The sequence below is a fragment of the Suillus paluster genome (assembly GCF_016628075.1).
Source record: "Suillus paluster strain FC165 chromosome Unknown EDB91scaffold_11, whole genome shotgun sequence".
Classification (NCBI taxonomy): Eukaryota; Fungi; Basidiomycota; class Agaricomycetes; order Boletales; family Suillaceae; genus Suillus; species Suillus paluster.
The window spans coordinates 351,393-368,658 of NW_024537571.1; the positions used below are offsets into that span (position 1 = coordinate 351,393).

The following is a 17,266-nucleotide window of genomic DNA, read 5'->3' on the forward strand; positions in this document are numbered from 1 at the left end:
CGGTAATTTTGAGTTCTTGCATCAAGCACCGACGGACACAGAATGATGGATGGCATCTCGTTAACCCCAGTGGTAGATCCCAAGGTATGTGTGGTATATGCTACAAGCTCCCTTTGTAAACCATGATCCGCATCGGCAGGGGAAATCCAAGGCGAAAACGCGGTATCTGAAGCGTAAAAAATCACGACGAAAAGCTAGAAAATCTGCGGCCCCAAAACAGGCTAGCAATGTGGCACACCGTCAGGAAGAGACTGACGAAGAGGAAAGCAATAACACTGAAAGCGAAGACAATGCGCCTCGAGAACAACTTCCAGATGCTAGCCAGTCAAAGAAGCTGCAAGGGACACAGGAGGGCGGGAGAGAAGAGAGACCAAAAAAGAAACGGAAGTTGTCATTGTCACATCCTGAGGAAGGGGGTGATTGCATGTCAGACGTTGAGGTAGTGGAAGTGGCTAACGAAGTAGAAGCTCCGCTAGGCCTCGCTGCAGCGCCGCAAATCTCCAAGTCCCCAGAACCGCAGATGTCCCTGGCAGTATTCCCCCTTCCGACTTTACTTGACGCACCGCCTAAATCTATACTCGCATTGCAAGGTCTTGACCAAGCTTTAGTTGAAGCTGAAGTTGTCAATCCCTCCTCTCGACTACCGATAATATCCAATGGAGATGATACTCGCACTGGTCTATCCGAGAGGACAAGAAAACGCCTCATAGAACTAGGGATTACTGAACTATTTGCTGGTCAGTGCTGTTATTCTCCATGCTGACCTATCCTGAAAACTTTACAGTTCAGACTGCGCTTCTCCCTTTTCTGCTAGGTTCCTCCGTCATGCGGAGGTCCCTGTACGCACCGTTTGACCCGTTACAGGATGTATGTGTTTCTGCCCCAACTGGAAGTGGGAAAACGCTTGCGTATGTGCTCCCAATCGTTGAGGTAATGACGCTAGCAATTTTCAGAAGTCTCGATTGACCGATTGAACGGGGTCAGATTCTGTCAACAAGAATTGTAACTCATCTCCGTGCCCTCATCGTTCTCCCGACGCGTGACTTAGTCACGCAAGTTCGAGAAACATTAGAAGCGATAGCAAAAGGACGGGGTTTGAAGGTTTACTGGTTTTTGTCTCATCCTTGTCCTGTTCTCATCCCGAATTTGAATCTAGATCGGCGCAGCCACCGGACAGCACTCGTTTGCTCATGAGCAGTCACAATTAGTTGCGGACATGTCGAAAAAGTACGTTCCCTGCTGGACATCAGTCCGAACTTCGTAGTCGTACTAACGTTTGTGGAAGACTCTCTGGTGGATCGAGTAAAGTTGACATCTTGATCTGTACACCGGGGCGCCTCATCGATCATCTCAACGGAACGCCCAATTTTTCTCTACAACACCTCCGCTTCCTGGTCAGTCTCCATCGGTCTATCTGGCATTTCTTGAATCGATCGCGTTTTTGCTAGGTAATAGATGAAGCCGACCGATTGATTGCTCAGTCATTCCAAGATTGGCTGGCTCAAGTTCTTGCCGCTACGCGACCATCTCCCAGAATTGTCCCTCAGATTACTGAGACCAATGTCTCAGACCTTTGCGATTCTCTTGCTCCCACTTTTCTTCACCTTCACAGGGAAGCAGACCTACACACCGAGGTTGATGAAAAGAAAGACGTGTCATGTCAGAAATTATTGTTTTCTGCGACACTTACAAGTGACCCGGGAAAGCTTGCGGCCCTGGACCTCCGAAAACCAAAATACTTCGTTGTGCAAGGTCAATCTGAAGAATCAGAAATTGATGGTATTCCAAATGTTATTTCGGAACGGTTCACCATGCCCGAAGAACTAAAGGTACGTTAACAACGAATTAATTCATTTTGTCAGAAGCTTACCCATGAAATACAGGAGCACATGATAATATGTGAAGCCCCTCAGAAACCATTGATGCTCTTCCATCTTGTGCACAACCATTCCGTCCGCAACGCACTTGTTTTCACCAAATCGGCCGAGTCGGCGTCTCGTCTCGTCCGTCTGTTCGAATTTTTCGAGGCCGCTACCTCCTCCGGCAATCCGATTGCCGTTCGGTCATACTCGAGTGACCTTCCGACTAACGAGCGCAGGACTATATTGGAGAAATTCAAGACACAAGAAGTCCATCTGAAAGTTCAACATATCTTCTATCAGCTTGATGTACTGACCAGATTTTAGACTTGTATGTTCGGATCTCATATCAAGAGGTATCGACATCAGCCATGTATCACACGTAGTGAGTTATGATGCACCGGTGGATATAAGAAAATACGTACACCGAGTCGGTCGAACTGCTCGAGCAGGGAGAACTGGAGACGCTTGGACGTTGGTCGAAGAACAGGAGGTATGTCACGTAAGAGACCAGGCTGTGCCTTTTTCACTCAAACGAGCTTTTAGGCACACTACTTCAAATCTATGTTAAGAAACGCCGGTCACTTGGAAAGGGTCCAACGGATCAGAATATCAGAGAAAGACACGGCTTCGCTTTCATCAGCATATGAGGTCAGTATGCACAATTTTTATTTTTACGTAGTGCAAGTGGCAGACACGCGTTTCATAGATATCTCTGCGGAGCCTTCGCGACGCGTACACACGATAGTTTTCAGCAACCCTGGTGTCAACAAGTGGATTGACGTTGACAAGTGATGAAATACACCGTGTGATGACAGGTGATGACTAGTCTACTAATTATCAGTGTTGAGGTCGACAAGATCTGGATTCTGTATCGACCCAGGTATTTTTCCGCAGCTAGGCGCGGTTCGAGCTATATGTCATCCTGTGTCATCATGAACTCTGCTCCGATGTGACCGGTCCTCGGAGTATCGTAAGCGGGATTCGAGGCCAACACGAGGCTAAACTCTTTTTGGTATTTTGTAAGCATGATTTGACGGACGAGGATTATAATTAGTACGCACACGCGTGCATGCGTAGGGTACAAAACACCCTCTTATAGATCCAGGGGACTTCTGACTGCGCACCACCATGGCGCCTCTTACACCAGTCAAGTTCCAAGATACCGAGCTCGACACCGCTGAGAAGGCTCAGGTGTCAGAGACCGATGTGTCGGAGACCGATGTGTCGAAGACCGGTCAATCGTTCCTATCTTGGTGAGTACTGGACCTATCGTGTGACTGCTTATTGTAGGCTCGTAGGCTACTGCCAGTAGTAATATTCAGTTTCCGCCACATAGTGTGCTCCACATTCCGCTACGCTTGTGGAGATTTTCATTTGAAGTAGTCATATAGTTTCATCATTAACATTCTTGTGCTCCCTAGGCTCTTCCTATTCGGGAAGAGTGGTCCTCCTCTGGCCCCGAAGAAATCCGTTCACGACGCGGAATTAATTCCTGAGGCCACAGCTGGCTTCGTCAGTCTTCTATGGTTCCATTGGATGACGCCTCTGCTTGCCCTTGGCTATGCTCGTCCACTTGAGTCATCAGACCTTTACAAACTCCAGGAAGAACGAGGTGCCTCGCGGGTTGCCAATGCAATTTTAAAATCGTACGAGACTCGGCGGAAGAAGGCTACCGAATACAACGAGCGCTTGACTAAGGGTGAAATCGGCCCGGGGTTGAAGGGTTTGTGGTGGTCCATGCGGGGTGTTCGCGCAGAACGCGAGAAGCAATGGAGGGAAAAGGATGGAAGGCGCAAAGCAAGTCTCATCTTGGCGATGAATGATAGTATCTTCTGGTGGTTTTGGTCTGGTGGCATTCTGAAGGTTACCAGTGACACAGCACAGGTTACTAGTCCTCTTCTGGTCAAGGTTAAAATTCTTCTACGAAATGACTTCCCAAAGCACTCAACCGTTGCCTAGGCCATTATCACTTTTGCCACAGAATCATACACAAATCATCAAACTGGTCAACCGACACCTCCAATTGGCCAGGGAATTGGGCTTGCATTTGGCTTACTGGCTTTGCAACTCGTCTCGTCATGGTGCAATAATCACTTCTTCTACCGTAGCATGGGCACTGGTGTCCTTCTTCGTGGAGGTCTTATCACGGCAATATACTCGAAATCACTTCGTCTAACCGCACGAGCTCGCGTCACTTTAAGCAATGGTGAATTGGTCAACCACATATCCACTGATGTCTCGCGGATAGATTTCTGTATGGGATACTTCCATATGTCATGGGCCGCTCCGATTCAACTGACTATTTGCCTGATCTTGCTTTTGATCAATCTCGGCCCGAGTGCACTCGCTGGTTTTGCGCTTCTCGTCGTCGCGACGCCAATCCAGACGTATGCTGTAGCCCGTCTCTTCTCCCTTCGCATGAAAAGCATGGTTTGGACAGACAAGCGTTCCAAGATCTTGCAAGAGGTCCTCAGTGGCATGCGTGTCATCAAATTCTTTTCCTGGGAGGTTCCATTCCTGAAACGCATTTCTGAATATCGACAGAATGAGATGGTGTACGTGAACATTTCATATTGCACTAGTCTTTTTTGATAGTTGTTTCTCATTCAGATATATCCGCACCCTCCTAATCATGAGAGCCGCGATGAACGCTTTCGCAATTTCTCTCCCGGCTCTCGCTGCTGTCCTTGCCTTCGTCACATATGCGTTGACCGGACACAGCCTTGAAGCGGCGAATATATTCACGTCGCTGACTCTTTTTCAGCTGGTCCGCATGCCCTTGATGATGTTACGTGCGTCGTTTATTGCCATTTGCGTCTGTAATCTCACAGATTTTCTAGCCATGTCATTGAGCAGCATTGCTGATGCGGCCACAGCATGCGACAGACTGGTGAAGGTTTTCGACGCAGAAACGCTTGACGAGACGCTCGTCATAAATGACGATATGAATGCCGCCGTCAGAGCTGAAGGTGCCAGCTTCACCTGGGATAGTCCGCCCCCTCGACCCGAGGATCCCAAGAAGAAGGGGAAAGGCGGAAAAATGGGCATGAAGATGGGCAAACGCAAGCGCCCTCCAACGCCTCCACCAACTCCTGCAGATGATGCAAATATTTTCAAAGTTACGGACATTGACTTGGAAATACCCCGGGGCCAATTCGTTGCTATCGTGGGAGCCGTCGGCACGGGGAAAACCTCCCTACTTCAGGGTCTTATTGGCGAAATGCGACGGACTTCTGGTAAGGTTGAATTTGGTGGCTCCGTGGGCTATTGTGCCCAAGTCGCTTGGATCCAGGTAGGCTCCTTGATTAGCTCACTGGCATCGGCGACTAAGGGAGAAACAGAACACAACCATTCGTGATAACATCTGTTTCGGACGTCCATTTGACGAGCAGCGATACTGGAAGGCTGTCCGAGACGCATGCCTGGAGCCTGACTTGGAGATGTTACCCAATTACGACCTTACAGAAGTTGGTGAGAAGGTAATATTAGCTCTTCGTCCTGCAGGACTATGAACTGATGCTTTTTGGCACAGGGTATCTCACTCTCTGGCGGCCAAAAGCAGCGTATCAACATATGTCGCGCGATCTATTGCAATACTGACATTCAAATCTTCGATGACCCACTATCTGCACTAGATGCACACGTCGGGAAGGCAGTATTCGAGAATGTGTTGAAGAGAAACGCAGGAAAAACTCGCATTCTTGTTACCCATGCCCTCCACTTTCTTCCCGAGGTCGACTTCATATATACTATAGTTGATGGGCGCATTGCGGAACGTGGCACATACGCCGAACTCATGGCTAACGATGGTGCCTTCTCCAAATTCGTCGCGGAATTCGGATCAAAGGAGGATACTACGAAGAAAGAAGAGGAGGTAGTTGATGTTGCAGGCATTGATGAGAAGAAAAACGAGATAGGGAGGACTGGGAAAGCGATGATGCAGGAGGAAGAACGCAACACTGGTGCCATAAAGTTGCAAGTATATCGACAGTATCTCACAGCAGCTCACGGCACTGTTCTGGTGCCTCTGCTATTGGTCTCTTTGGTCCTTATGCAAGTCTCCAGTGTCATGTCTTCGTATTGGTATGTGATTTTTATATGTCCTGGTCATTTCGCTGACGTGGTTTGTTAGGCTGGTTTACTGGCAAGAGTAGTACGTGCATGCTGCATTCCCTATACATCTATGTGCTCAGCACTTTTATAGCAAATGGCACCAATCGTCAGGATTTTATGTGAGTTCTTGTGTTGCACATGACTAAAGCACACTGATGGCCGTACAACGCAGACTGGCATCTATGCTGCTCTCGGTGTCTCCCAAGCGTTGACCATGTTCATGATGGGAGCTACGTTCGCACTACTCACTTACTATGCTTCCCAACAGTTGCATAGCGTACGTGCATCGTTGTGTATCGGTGGCTGCTGGCCCTAATACCTTTTGACAGAGGTCACTGGAGCGAGTTCTGTATGCTCCAATGAGCTTCTTCGAGACTACGCCTTTAGGTCGCATTATGAATCGTTTTGCCAAAGGTAGGTTTGAAACCCATAGGTCTCGATTGCCCGCATTTTCTGTTTTCTGACACAGACCGGTAGATATCGACACTGTCGATAATTTCATTGGCGGTGAGCGCTTCAGCATTGAAGTCCTTTGTGAATAGTTTTTGACGTATATCTTGCGTTTGCAGATTCTCTCAGAATGCTAGTATCAACGGCATCACAAATCATCGGCGCAATCATTCTCATATCCATAATCGTACCGTATTTCCTTGTCGCAGCCTTCTTCATCTTGATCTGCTATTACTATTCTGCAATGTTCTACCGCGCAAGTGCACGTGAGTTGAAGGTCGGTGGTTTCAATCACGTTCGTGAACTTCTACCGACGCGGAATTCCACAGCGGATGGATGCACTCCTGCGATCCTCGCTTTATTCTCACTTTTCCGAGTCATTATCGGGTTTAACTACCATTCGCGCCTACGGCGAACTCGACCGATTCCGCGCGGAAAATATCGAGCTCGTTGATGTTGAAAATCGGTAATTGGTGTAATGATATGCGATGTTGATTATTACTGATGTCTTTCAGTGCTTACTGGATGACGGTTACGAATCAACGATGGCTCGGCATACGTCTTGATTTCCTAGGCACGTTACTGACTCTCGCCGTCGCACTATTGACCGTTGGAACACGATTCACGATCTCTCCGGCACAAACTGGTGTCGCGCTCTCGTATATCCTTACGGTGCAACAGGTAGTGTTTTGTTATTCATCATCGTTCGGGGTGTGGTTGATGACCCGTCAATTCAGTCTTTCGGATGGATGGTCCGCCAGGTTGCTGAAGTCGAGAACAACATGAATTCCGTGGAGCGTGTCGTGCACTATGCGACAGAGGTCGAACAGGAGGCTGCGCATGAGGTCGAAAATAGTCCTGCTCCGGCTGACTGGCCTTCGCAGGGCGAGATCGTCATGAAGGATGTGGTCTTGAGATATCGCCCGGAGCTACCATCTGTCCTGAAGGGACTGAGTATGTCTCTCTCCCCTGGAGAGAAGATTGGTGTCGTTGGGCGGTAAGTATATTCTTTTATTCTAAGTCGCTCCTGTGGCTTACGGGGTGCAGGACTGGTGCCGGGAAATCGTCCATTATGACTGCTATCTATCGTATAGTGGAACTGGCATCTGGGTCTATATCCATCGACGGCGTAGACATTTCGACCGTGGGTTTAGCGCAGCTCAGAAAAGGGTTGTCGATCATTCCTCAAGATGCTGTAAGTTGCATGTGTTTGTTTGAACATCAACTGATTGTGTGACATATCCGCAGTTCCTTTGTGCGTGATGACGCGCTAGATCTAAAAACAGGTCAACTGACCTTTTCACTCTAGTCTCCGGTACTCTTCGGACTAACCTCGATCCTTTTGAGCTACACGATGATGCCAGGCTTTACGACGCAATGAAGCGGGCGTATCTTGTGGAGTCAGACAGGGATCGCCCGTCCACCTCTGCATCACCCCCTGCTGAAGGGCAGCCGGCACCTAGATTTACTCTTGATAGTCCTATCGACGACGAAGGTAGCAATCTGTCGATCGGGCAACGTTCTCTTGTCTCTCTTGCGAGAGCTCTCGTGAATGACACCAAGATCTTAATTCTTGACGAGGCTACGGGTAATTATGGTGTTTGTTCTGGTAGTGCATGCATTCTCATAGACTTCTACGCAGCTTCCGTCGACTACGAGACCGACAGCAAGATTCAGGATACGATCGCCAACGAGTTTAAAGAGCGCACGATCCTGTGCATTGCACGTAAGCTGGAGAAGACTCATCGCTTTGCATCGACTTACACCAAGTATGCAGATCGTCTCCGGACCATTATTGGATATGACAGGATATGTGTGATGGATGCTGGTACGATTGCCGTACGTCCACATGCCTTGACGCTGTCTAATTCCGTGCTGACCAAAATCCATTAAGGAATTCGATACCCCTGCTAATCTCTTCGCCATGCCAGATAGTATATTCCGCGGGATGTGCGACCGATCCTCTATCACTTTCGACGATATTCTGTCTGCATCTAAACATGCAGCGTGATGACATTTAGACTACACATAGATATAGATTCGCTGGTTATGATCTTGCATACATTACTACAGTGCTCGGAAGCATGTCATGGGATGATTACAATTTGGGTTTGAATCTATAGGTTCCATACGTACTATTCTTGAAATTCATGAAATCTACAACATATAAGTATACATATATGCATATCTTGAGCTCGGAGCTGTAGTCCACCTGCATGTCTCGCACTGTGCTCGCGTGCCTTCCACCATCTCTGCTACCCGCGGAGATCCCTCACGTCAGCAGGATAATTAGTCCCTTTCCCATATGCCAGTGTGCTGTCTTGTGCCACGTCACTGATCAAAACATCACTTGAAGTACTTTAACGTTCAAACGTTCAAGAGACAACTTACAAAATATGGGAATATCGGCGGCTCACCGGTTTACTTGTAAGAAAGGCTACGCCTTTGACGATGAAAGCTCGCTTCAACCAATATCCCAACGACCGTGACATATCACGCACGGCCTTCTCCTCTTGTTTCCCTTTCTGTCTATACTTCTATCATTTCACATATTCACGCTATTAGCCTTTGTCTTTATCTATCATCAGATTCATAACTCCCCTTCATTCCTTGTACTTACGCTTTGACGACGCCACTCGCGCCTTGACAGCGCTTGGTCCGTGCTCTCGACATATATAAATCCGCATGTATTTCTCATTTACTTAGTCAATTAGATTCCCTCTTAGTGATCCGCACTCTCGCAGCCGTCCGAACGTTCCGTCAAAGCCAAAGTCTCTGTTTGCATCACCGACTGATCTCTAGTCTTCTCACTGCTATCTACTCTCATAACGAACCCCTTCTCCTCAAATCGCATCTCACCGAATTGATTCCCCTTAGAACTCAATCGAGCCTTACATACTGATGCTCACACGAGAATCACGCGCCGCACGTTTGGTAGCTCTGACTCGGACATGATAGGCATCAACATAACCTCGGCCAACACTGGTATTAGGGTCATCCTTGGGTTACCCCGACCTGACACTGATACCAGTGTTGGTCGAACGTCGAAGTCTACGAAACTCCATCGCGGATGCAACGGAATCTTCATCTTGATGTTGGAAAAATGTGCACGAAAATGACGAAAAACAGCTTCATCAGAGAACTCGTGAGTCTAGCCTACCCAGGGTACTTTACGTCGATTACGGCGTTTTACATGACTTTATGACTCTATATTCCAATATAAAGGAAAATAGTTCTATATATCGTCATATAAGACTATATCTGCGGCTCATCAGTTCGCTGATAGGCTTGGAAATGGATGTACGGAATTCCATTTCATGCGGTGACCTCTGGCCACCTGGCGTCAGTCTTCATGAAAGTGATCCATGACCATAACAATCTTATAGTAACCTGATTACCTATAGCTAGACTACACTATTTGCTGTTCAGTGCTCATGTGCTTCATCAGTCAGCATCCCAGCTTTCCTCGTTTCGTTCAGCGATCGCACGCACACTTATCGCTGCCTAGAGTTGACGGAAAGCTTGAGGGCGCAGTGGAACAACATCAGCTTACAGATCGCGATTCGCGAGGAGGGGTCCAGAGGGATGTATTCTATTGGTGATCATCTACGGAAATATAAAACGGTTGTGAGCCTTGCGTACCACACTACGTTCACTATTCACATGTTGAGCCATCATCGTTGTGAACTAGTTTCTTCAACTGAACCACAGAAGATAGAGGATACGTAGAATGGCGCGTCAATGGTGAGTCATCTAATCACTGACGTTGTACTTATGTACCATGAAAAGAAATCAATCTCTACTCATCTCTATATCTCTCAAGGAGATATTACTCCTCTCGCACATTTCGCGGAAAATTCCGCCCGCCACTTTGAAAAGATTAGATGGAGTATCGAATTCCTGAGAGTATGTATGAGTTTTAACCGCTGAAGGACGCTCAAAAAAACCTACGGCGACAAGGCCAGCGTTGACGACCAGAATGCGGTCGTACGAAATGATAGTCCGAAGTCGGTCTGAAGGATCATCACATTACATACAGCAAAGAGCAAGAACGATAAAACGCACGGGCAATACAAAGGAGCGTGCGGCCCTTGAATTGCGTCTGGATAGTGTGCTGGATCTTGTTATCGGTCTCGAGATCGACAGAGGCTCTGAAAAACGTCAACATCACGCATCCAGGAGAAGAGCACATGACCAACGTGGCCTCGTCAAGCACGACGACTTTGGAGTCTTTGACCAGCGCACGAGCTAGACTGAGCAGAGATCTCTCCCCAACACTGAGATTTGCTCCCTCCCTCTCAATGGGGCTGTCAAGGTGATGGCGGCTGGTGGAAGTTTGCTCGTCCCTGATGCCATTCCTGGGAATTGACTGATTCGGGTCGGTGCCAGAGTCAACAAGATAAGATCGATGCAGCGCATCCCATAGCTCCGCGTCATTGTGTTTGGAGAACGGATCCAGATTGGATCGTATGGTCCCTGTTGACTCTTTAGCGCTCCAAAGAAGTACGTCTTAACGACACTAACCGCTAAAGAGAAGAGGCTATTGAGTTCGTACATCAGTCTTGTGTTAGCAGGCACAAGGAAAACCAACAAACATCTTGTGGGATGATAGAAATCTTGGAGCGAAGGTCTTTAAGACCAATCGTAGATATATCGATGCTGGACAGGGTGAAAACGGTATTCATCACAAGCGATGACCAGCGTACCCATCGATAGTGATCGAACCACCGGACAACTCGATAATTCGGAATAGCGCGAGCATCAACGAAGATTTACCAGCACCAGTCCTGATGGGACGCCGAATCAGCTCACATTTTGGATCCAACAAATCAGCTGACCTTCCAACAATACCTATCTTTTCGCCTCCCCTGACATTGACCGAGATGCCCTTCAATACTTCGGGGAGGCCCGGTCTATATGCCATCTTAACGTCATTGAATTCGACGACGCCATGCTCAGGCCATTGCGCCGGGGGCTTGCGTTCTTCGATCTCATGCGGTGCCTCTTGAGGTATCACGTCCTCATCGACGTACTGTGTCACTGTGAAGAATAAGAGAGTGGAAGTATCGTAAATTTCGCGACTTGCCTCGTTCTACTGAATTCATGTTGTTCTGAAGTAAACGAAGATTGAATAGCCAGTAAGGTACGACAAGGAAAGCCCTACCTCGACGTCTGCTGTCTGTCTTATCACGCCGCCGCACATTTGTGCCAGCGAAACTTTGGTACGAAAAGGTTAACAGTGTAGACTATTGTGGCGACATAAGGAGACCCACTGGCATACGTGAGTGCTAACCCTATCTGGGCGGCGTTGATCCCGGAGACGTCGCTCACTGCGAGAAGAGCAACCTATCGAGATCGCAATGTTGGGTGAGACTGAGGTGTTGGCCATTTAAACAGACACCCACAACAAGGATTAGCATGCTTGCCATCAAATCCAACCTGATCGCAAGCCATCTGATGGAAGGCGATGAGCCAACGACCGCCGTGAAATACATATAAGAATACTTGCCTCTGGTTTGTAACCACGAGGGATAGAGCTCTATCCTCCAGATCGATGTAGTATCTATTGGCGGTGATGAACCGCTTCATTTCTCCGTAGCTTCGGATGGTAGGAAGTCCCGTCAAGGTCTCGGAAAAGTGGGCATACATAATAGAGCGAAGGAGAGAATCTGATGGTCGATATCAGAGAGTTTCTAGGTCAGAGACACAGCAACGAACCCAGGCGCTTGACCTCCCGGGCACTAGCTTGATAAAAGGCAGCGAAGTAGATGAAACCGATCGCGATGAAGAAAAGAGCAATTACTAGAGAAGGGTGAGCCACATCCTCGGAAATGACTCCCACATACTTACCAAAGTATGGTTCAAGAACAGTAACGATGATCACAGAGCCCATAAGTTCGGACAGCGTAATGGCAACTGGATCCCTACAGTTAGTCTTTGTAAGAGAAGTGTACGGCTGACGTACCCAATCTCATTGCACCTGGAACATGCATGAGTAACATCTCACCATGGTGACAGACCTGAGACGACTCACTTGCTAGTTGATTGTCAACACCTGATGGAAAAGTTTCAGCAAAGCACATCATAGTACAAATTAACGAGATACTGACTATCAATATCTTTGCCAAAGACGCTCATGATTCGGCCCGTAGGCTGCAGGAACATAGTCGACATCTGTTATTATGCCCTCATAACTACTCACCGTAGTGTCGAAAAAGGACATGGGCGCATAAAATACATTGCGTACGGACTTGTAGTGCAGGTGTTGAGACACGTAAAAGGCGATGAAGTTCATTGTGATACCACTACAGCCAATTACATTAAGTGAGCGTGCTGCCATCGGCGATAGGAACCGACTTACAGCAAGAATGTGAAGACCGTTTGACTAACCCCGAGGCAACCATACAGCGTCTGATAGAATGAGTTTGGTCTGTCGAATTTGCTGCACCAGGATGTCAGAAATAGGATCAAGAAGTCGATAAAACGAAACTGACTTGCTCTCCCACCAAACTAGTACATACGAGTTCATGACCTGACTCGCCTGCATCGCGGTGGTGCACAAAAGAACCAGAGGTCCTGTTATCAAACCGCGTCCCGCAACCAAGTAGGTCAAGTACACTGTGAAACTGTTTCAATGAGGGGAAGCCCCGGCAGGCGAACCTGAACACACCTCTCCAAGACACAGAGCCCGTCGACCGCTTCTCTTTGCTCATCAAGCGACCTTCGAGTTTACCACTGCCAGTGGCCTTGTCTCTGGCTCTTTCTGACTTCGACTTGACATCCTCGATAGTAACGCCTGTCTGCGGAGTCACTTTCTCTGCCTGGTCATCATCTTTCCCCTCAGATCCATGACCGCCGAACTCTAGGTCTAAACGTGCAAAATCTCCACCGCGGGAGATCAATTCTTCGTAGGTCCCGCTCTCTGTGATGACCCCGTTGTTCATGGTATAAATGTAATCTACTTGCGAGAGGAAGTGGATCGCATGCGTCACCAGAATGACGGTAACACCGCGATTGCACAAGGCACCCGAGATGGCATCTTGGAATAAGGACTTTCCGACGTGAGCATCCACTGAAAGGGCTTTCGTCAGTATAACAAACGTGAAATAAAGCATATGGCTCGCCTGCTGAGAGTGGGTCATCAAGTATGACAATTTCAGGGTCGAAATACAGGGCACGAGCAATGTTAACCTAGGCGGAAGATAGAATTAAGGTCTTAAAGCGAAGGCACGTCATAAACTCACTCTTTGCTTCTGGCCACCGCTGAGATTGATACCCTTTTCTCCGATCTTAAAAGATCATCAGCCGTGTTATCGAGTCAGATTTATCCACCATACTTCAGTCAAATCCCCATCAGGGAGCAGTTGGAGATCCGGAAGTAGACAAGCGGTCTCCACAATGCGCCAATATCTATCTTCTTCGAAAGGTTGGCCAAAAGTGATATTATCACGCTGGAATAAAATATCAGATATATTCATTCTCTGAGATCAACACTGCTCACCAAAGTTGCATTCTGGATCCATGCAGTCTGCGGACAATAACCAACGCGACCGCCAAATGAAACATGTCCAGAGACCTTCCTCATCTCCCCTATCAAACCCTGCAACAAACTAGACTGTTCATGGGTCAGTAGTGGTTTCAAGAATTCGTCCAGCGAGATCACCTTTCCGCTTCCGACAGGCCCAACTACAGCGACGAGTTGACCTCGTGGGATGGTCATGGTCACATTCTTGACCCTAAAGAGCGACGCGTCTTTTCCAGGAGTTTCTTTTTCTTTTTCCTTCGCCTTGTCCTCCTTCGCGCTCTTGTCCTTACCACTGCTATCGCCTCCACCCTTCTTCGAGCTGAAAGCTTCATCGGAGTCGTTCCCAAAGGACTCCCACTCAAACGTCGCGTCCTTCACCAGAAGCGCCGGCTCTTGGTCCTTGTCGATCACAAGTGCATCTTCAGAAATAAGCTCTGCATGGAATATATGCGTGAGCCGCTGGATCGCGCTGGATGCGTCAGGGATAGACGATAGTGCCTGGGGCATGTACATCATTGGTTTCTTGAGAAGCTATGTATAGCTTAGCTGCATGTTGATGTACGCTCCTCAACAGGATCTCACCTGGAACAGACTCAGCGAGGAGAAGATGACGGCAACGTTGAAGTCCTTCGTTATAAGGGTATATGTGACAAAGGCTAGCGTAGCAGCGAGAACTGGGAGCGACATAGCGAGCGCCAGGCTGAAGTAGACCGAATCAATAACGTGTCGCCACCCATGCACATCTGGACTTACTGCATCGAACCTGAGTGAAGAATTCGTCGGGTACTACGCAATTCCTGCTTTCGAAGCTCGAAGATCCCTAAGCGACGTTCGTGAGCGTGATGTTAATGGTGCTTCGACTTGTTGCTTACGTTGAAGGAAGGGAATCTCGTAGCAGAAATACTTGACCACTCGCATGGCGCCTGTGCACTCCTTCAGTATCCCCGCTCTTCCTAGCCGTTCCAAGGTTACGTACTGAGTACTTCTAGCAGGACTTTCGCTCGTTGATCAGTCCACTTCATCGATCCCAAGCGCATACGGCGCTGCAGTGCCATCAATCGACTTTGAAGTGGGATGAAGAAGAGGAATAGCGAGAAACCAGCGAGCGCAGATGGTCCCAGCTAATTTTCAAGTGTCGTCAGAACGAGATGAATTATTTGTAGCGTGCAACAAACCATAGTTAGAAGAATGGTTAGACAAACTGTGACCTGGATAGGTGCAGTCCAAGCTTGAAGATAGTAAGGCATTTCGACATCTTGAAGTCAAAGGAGTCACATATACTCACCTGCATGCTAGTGGTGAGAGCGTTAAGCTGCTGTTAGTCGATGCCATGAGCGTATGCTTAACTTGATGACTCACAAACAAGCGAGCGCACGCGTCGATCCTGCTCACGTCCGTGGAAATATGGTTGACGAGTGCGGCGTTGCTGAGTTTGACGCGCGCTTTGCCTGTGAGGTTCACTCCACGCTCGTAAATACATGTTATCAGTGCAGCTCTAGCCAGTACGCCTGTCAACATTGAACGCCAGAAGAACTTGAAAAGCGTCAGCTTAGCCGAGTTCACTTCTCACAAAGGTTGACAAACCTGGTGGTTGCAGACGCTTGCTATCACAGTCAATGCGAAGAGCCCAATAGCCATGGCGATACCGCGACCGACATTGGGGACAGGTTCTCCGGCAATGATGGCAGCGGAACGCTCCTCCGCAAAGACGACGATTTGCTGCAGGGGGGCAGACAGAAGCATCAGAGATTGCCACAACCGAAGACGGCTTGCTATTCACCCGAAGGACGAGAGGACCCATGAGTTGACTCATATCATAAATGACCTGAGTGGTGTGTAAATCGATTTGACAGTGACGATTTATGAGGAAGACCCTTGCCTTGAATACACCTCCGGTCCAGAACATTCCATGAAAGACATCATTCAAAGCCCAAGCAAGGCTGGCCTCTTTCCGTCCTTCGCATTCTCGCCAATGTTTCTGAAATGCAGCACATCGCTCAGACCAGGTCGCGCATTGTCTCTGACCTCTACAGGGAATTGCACGTAAGGCCCAGCCGGTACGCTTGATGAAGGATGGATTGAGCTCTCCACTCTCAAGACGTGCATTCCAGTCGGCTGCTGCCTTGACACGCCGCTGCCATGCATCTTCTAGTTTAGTGGCAAGTACGGCTGACTCTTGGGATGTGTCCATTTTATATAAATCAGACGCTTGCAGCGTGCGCTGATATCCGAGAACCTGTATATATGCGTTGGAACGTGTATTTTGAAAACACTATTCAATATCTGACCATTATATCGGTCATCCAGGTGTAAGTGAGCTGAGAGAAAAATGAAGCATTGGCCAAAGGCGTCAGCTGCAGAACACGATGTTATTTGGAGGGTCCTTTAGCAAATTAACGAAGGAAGGTTCGCGCACCAGTGCATCCTCCAGAGACGGGGGAGCTGGAAGTGGTGGGTCCTTAGGTAACCTGCCCGCGGCCGGTGAGGAGTGCATTGCTTGCAAACGCAACTTCACTTACCACAACTGCCACCACTTTTGACGAAAGTATACATACTCATCGCCAGTATCGAGCTGAAGATTTAAAGGTTGGTAATTGACTATGTTAACCTCCTTGAGCTCTTCTTCGATTGGGACCTTCTCTTCCTCTACAATCGATTTTTCCGAGTGATTGCATGACATACGGACGGATGCAGGGGCAGCCTAGATGGATGGCGGCTAGCTGGGAGAGGGTGGCTATTATGAAGTGGAGAGAGAGGGTGACGAGATACTCGACGTGACTTGATATTTTCATGCAGTATTACACATCGCAATCATTACCAAGGCCTCGACATTAGTGACTGCTGGCAGTCGATCAAACCATGGATTCGTGCCAGATGTCCTGTTCGAATGATGGTGTGAGCACGTGTGCCAACCAAAAGGTTTACTCATGGGGTTTGTACGTTGCTGAGATCTGAAATCTTCATCCCGAAGACTTATCCCTTACTCACACAACGCTGTCGTCCTCTTTCAAACCTACATAAAGCAAAAAGATTAGACAGCGGTCTGCGCCAAAGATGTGCCACGTACATGGGTGATCAATCGACCCTGCACTATTTAACATTTTGACTTGGCGTTATCCGTCATGAAACAAGTATGTAATAATTATTGATTTACATATTGATAGACCAGATTTCATTTGGTTCAAGGGTCTAAGTAGCTTATTACGAGAAGTTCGGGCATCGGCATACCCCAAGAGTCTGCAACCTTGAAGACTGATTTGAGTCTCATCGCTGTGTCTGACGGCGGCTTTCAAGGCATGCGCCTGGTTGCGCCATC

The 17,266-nt window shown here is 48.2% G+C and overlaps 3 protein-coding genes across 3 annotated transcripts; 2 read left to right on the plus strand and 1 right to left on the minus strand.

Moving 5' to 3' along the window:
- Positions 1 to 45: 45 nt before the first annotated feature.
- On the plus strand, positions 46 to 2,607 carry EDB91DRAFT_1235906 (DEAD-domain-containing protein; the record flags this gene model as incomplete). Its single annotated transcript, XM_041321383.1, has 12 exons — positions 46 to 84; positions 140 to 737; positions 815 to 930; positions 985 to 1,101; positions 1,157 to 1,227; positions 1,286 to 1,394; positions 1,449 to 1,829; positions 1,884 to 2,141; positions 2,187 to 2,190; positions 2,216 to 2,352; positions 2,406 to 2,510; positions 2,569 to 2,607. The coding sequence occupies 12 exons, from the start codon at positions 46 to 48 to the stop codon at positions 2,605 to 2,607; spliced, it is 1,974 nt and encodes a 657-aa protein (XP_041180122.1).
- A 383-nt stretch (positions 2,608 to 2,990) lies between these two features.
- EDB91DRAFT_1245568 (ABC transporter) lies at positions 2,991 to 8,436 on the plus strand (the record flags this gene model as incomplete). Its single annotated transcript, XM_041322561.1, has 21 exons — positions 2,991 to 3,115; positions 3,284 to 3,770; positions 3,822 to 4,417; positions 4,473 to 4,654; positions 4,703 to 5,154; positions 5,204 to 5,341; positions 5,395 to 5,945; positions 5,995 to 6,015; positions 6,067 to 6,094; positions 6,148 to 6,252; positions 6,305 to 6,389; positions 6,453 to 6,482; positions 6,545 to 6,702; positions 6,755 to 6,891; positions 6,941 to 7,106; positions 7,163 to 7,422; positions 7,473 to 7,620; positions 7,674 to 7,680; positions 7,735 to 8,013; positions 8,068 to 8,264; positions 8,320 to 8,436. 21 exons carry the CDS (start codon positions 2,991 to 2,993, stop codon positions 8,434 to 8,436), a joined length of 4,269 nt encoding a protein of 1,422 aa, XP_041180123.1.
- A 1,386-nt stretch (positions 8,437 to 9,822) lies between these two features.
- Positions 9,823 to 17,010, minus strand: EDB91DRAFT_1327823 (ABC protein). Its single transcript, XM_041325259.1, has 40 exons — positions 16,876 to 17,010; positions 16,470 to 16,829; positions 16,367 to 16,418; positions 16,239 to 16,304; positions 15,830 to 16,186; positions 15,731 to 15,775; positions 15,535 to 15,669; positions 15,310 to 15,483; positions 15,236 to 15,242; positions 15,126 to 15,178; positions 14,927 to 15,071; positions 14,823 to 14,873; positions 14,704 to 14,770; positions 14,533 to 14,650; positions 14,089 to 14,481; positions 13,927 to 14,040; positions 13,763 to 13,876; positions 13,670 to 13,714; positions 13,550 to 13,616; positions 13,096 to 13,497; positions 12,920 to 13,043; positions 12,787 to 12,867; positions 12,628 to 12,730; positions 12,536 to 12,578; positions 12,391 to 12,480; positions 12,276 to 12,341; positions 12,144 to 12,227; positions 11,935 to 12,094; positions 11,831 to 11,879; positions 11,699 to 11,771; positions 11,590 to 11,642; positions 11,512 to 11,536; positions 11,264 to 11,465; positions 11,132 to 11,212; positions 11,004 to 11,084; positions 10,625 to 10,918; positions 10,491 to 10,576; positions 10,377 to 10,438; positions 10,068 to 10,325; positions 9,823 to 10,017 (listed from the first exon to the last, which is right to left on the minus strand). Exons 2-39 carry the CDS (start codon positions 16,628 to 16,630, stop codon positions 10,218 to 10,220), a joined length of 4,431 nt encoding a protein of 1,476 aa, XP_041180124.1. The 5' UTR covers positions 16,631 to 16,829; positions 16,876 to 17,010; the 3' UTR covers positions 9,823 to 10,017; positions 10,068 to 10,217.
- Between the last annotated feature and the right edge of the window lie 256 nt (positions 17,011 to 17,266).